Genomic DNA, 1,047 nt, shown 5'->3' with positions numbered 1-1,047 from the left:
ACTATATTAGTTCAAATTCCGCCGAGGTCGACTTTGCCTTTCATCCTTTCGGGGGTCGATTAAATAAATACCAGTTACGAACTGGGGTCGATGTAATCGACTTAATCTCTTTGTCTGTTCTTGTTTGTCCCCTCTATGTTTAGCCCCTTGTGGGCAATAAAGAAATAAGAAAGGATTATTATTATTATTATTATAAAGGCAGCGAGCTGGCAGAATTGTTAGCACACCAGGTGAAATGCTTAGTGGTATTTCATCTGCCACTATGTTCTGAGTTCAAATTCCACCGAGGTCAACTTTGCCTTTCATCCTTTTCGGGCTGATTAAATAAGTACCAGTTATGCACTGGGGATCGATGTGATCGATTTTAATCTCTTCCCCCAAATTTGTTAGGCCTTGCGCTTCCAGTAGGAAGAATTATTATTATAATAATAAAGTTGTTATTATTGTAACTCTGTCCTTCCCATTGCAGTGTCATCTGGCAAATTGGACACCTTCATCTGCGGATTATGCAACAAGGTCTACCACAAACTACTGGATATCCTGGAACATAAGTTACAGCGTGAGTATAATAAGGATCTTTGTTTCCTTGTCTGGTCTTTCCCCAACCCTTACATAACATGTTCTCAAAAAAAAAAACAACCACACTACACAACTGATAGGGGCCTATACATTTTCATATCACTTCGACATGAAAAAAGCAGGGTTGCTTGTTCTGCAAGAAATGTCAACCAAATACGCCTAATTGGTGAAGGTCAATTTCCGAGTTAAACAAGCTTTATTTGGTCACTTGCTCTGCTTGATATGTCAACGAAATATATCTCAAATCACACCTTCATCATCATCATCATCATCATCGTTTAACGTCTGCTTTCCATGCTAGCATGGGTTGGACGATTTGACAGAGGACTGGTGAAACCAGATGGCTACACCAGGCTCCAATCTGATTTGGCAGAGTTTCTACAGCTGGATGCCCTTCCTAACGCCAACCACTCTGAGAGTGTAGTGGGTGCTTTTTACGTGCCACCCGCACGAAGGCCAGTCAGGTGG

The 1,047-nt window shown here is 41.4% G+C and overlaps 1 protein-coding gene across 1 annotated transcript in view; it reads left to right on the top strand.

The window, feature by feature from the left end:
- Positions 1-783, top strand: part of LOC106878446 (nuclear pore complex protein nup43-like) — a 2,722-nt gene extending 1,939 nt beyond the window's left edge. Inside the window, exon 2 of the mRNA XM_014927656.2 lies at positions 470-783. Within this exon, the coding sequence (XP_014783142.2) occupies positions 470-768 (299 nt within the window). The 3' untranslated portion in view covers positions 769-783. The remainder of the gene's footprint in view (positions 1-469) is intronic.
- Positions 784-1,047: the final 264 nt, after the last annotated feature.

This window comes from Octopus bimaculoides, chromosome 30, assembly GCF_001194135.2.
Source record: "Octopus bimaculoides isolate UCB-OBI-ISO-001 chromosome 30, ASM119413v2, whole genome shotgun sequence".
Lineage (NCBI taxonomy): Eukaryota > Metazoa > Mollusca > Cephalopoda > Octopoda > Octopodidae > Octopus > Octopus bimaculoides.
Note: the sequence above shows the minus strand (reverse complement) of the source record. Positions and strands in the feature narration are given on the sequence as shown.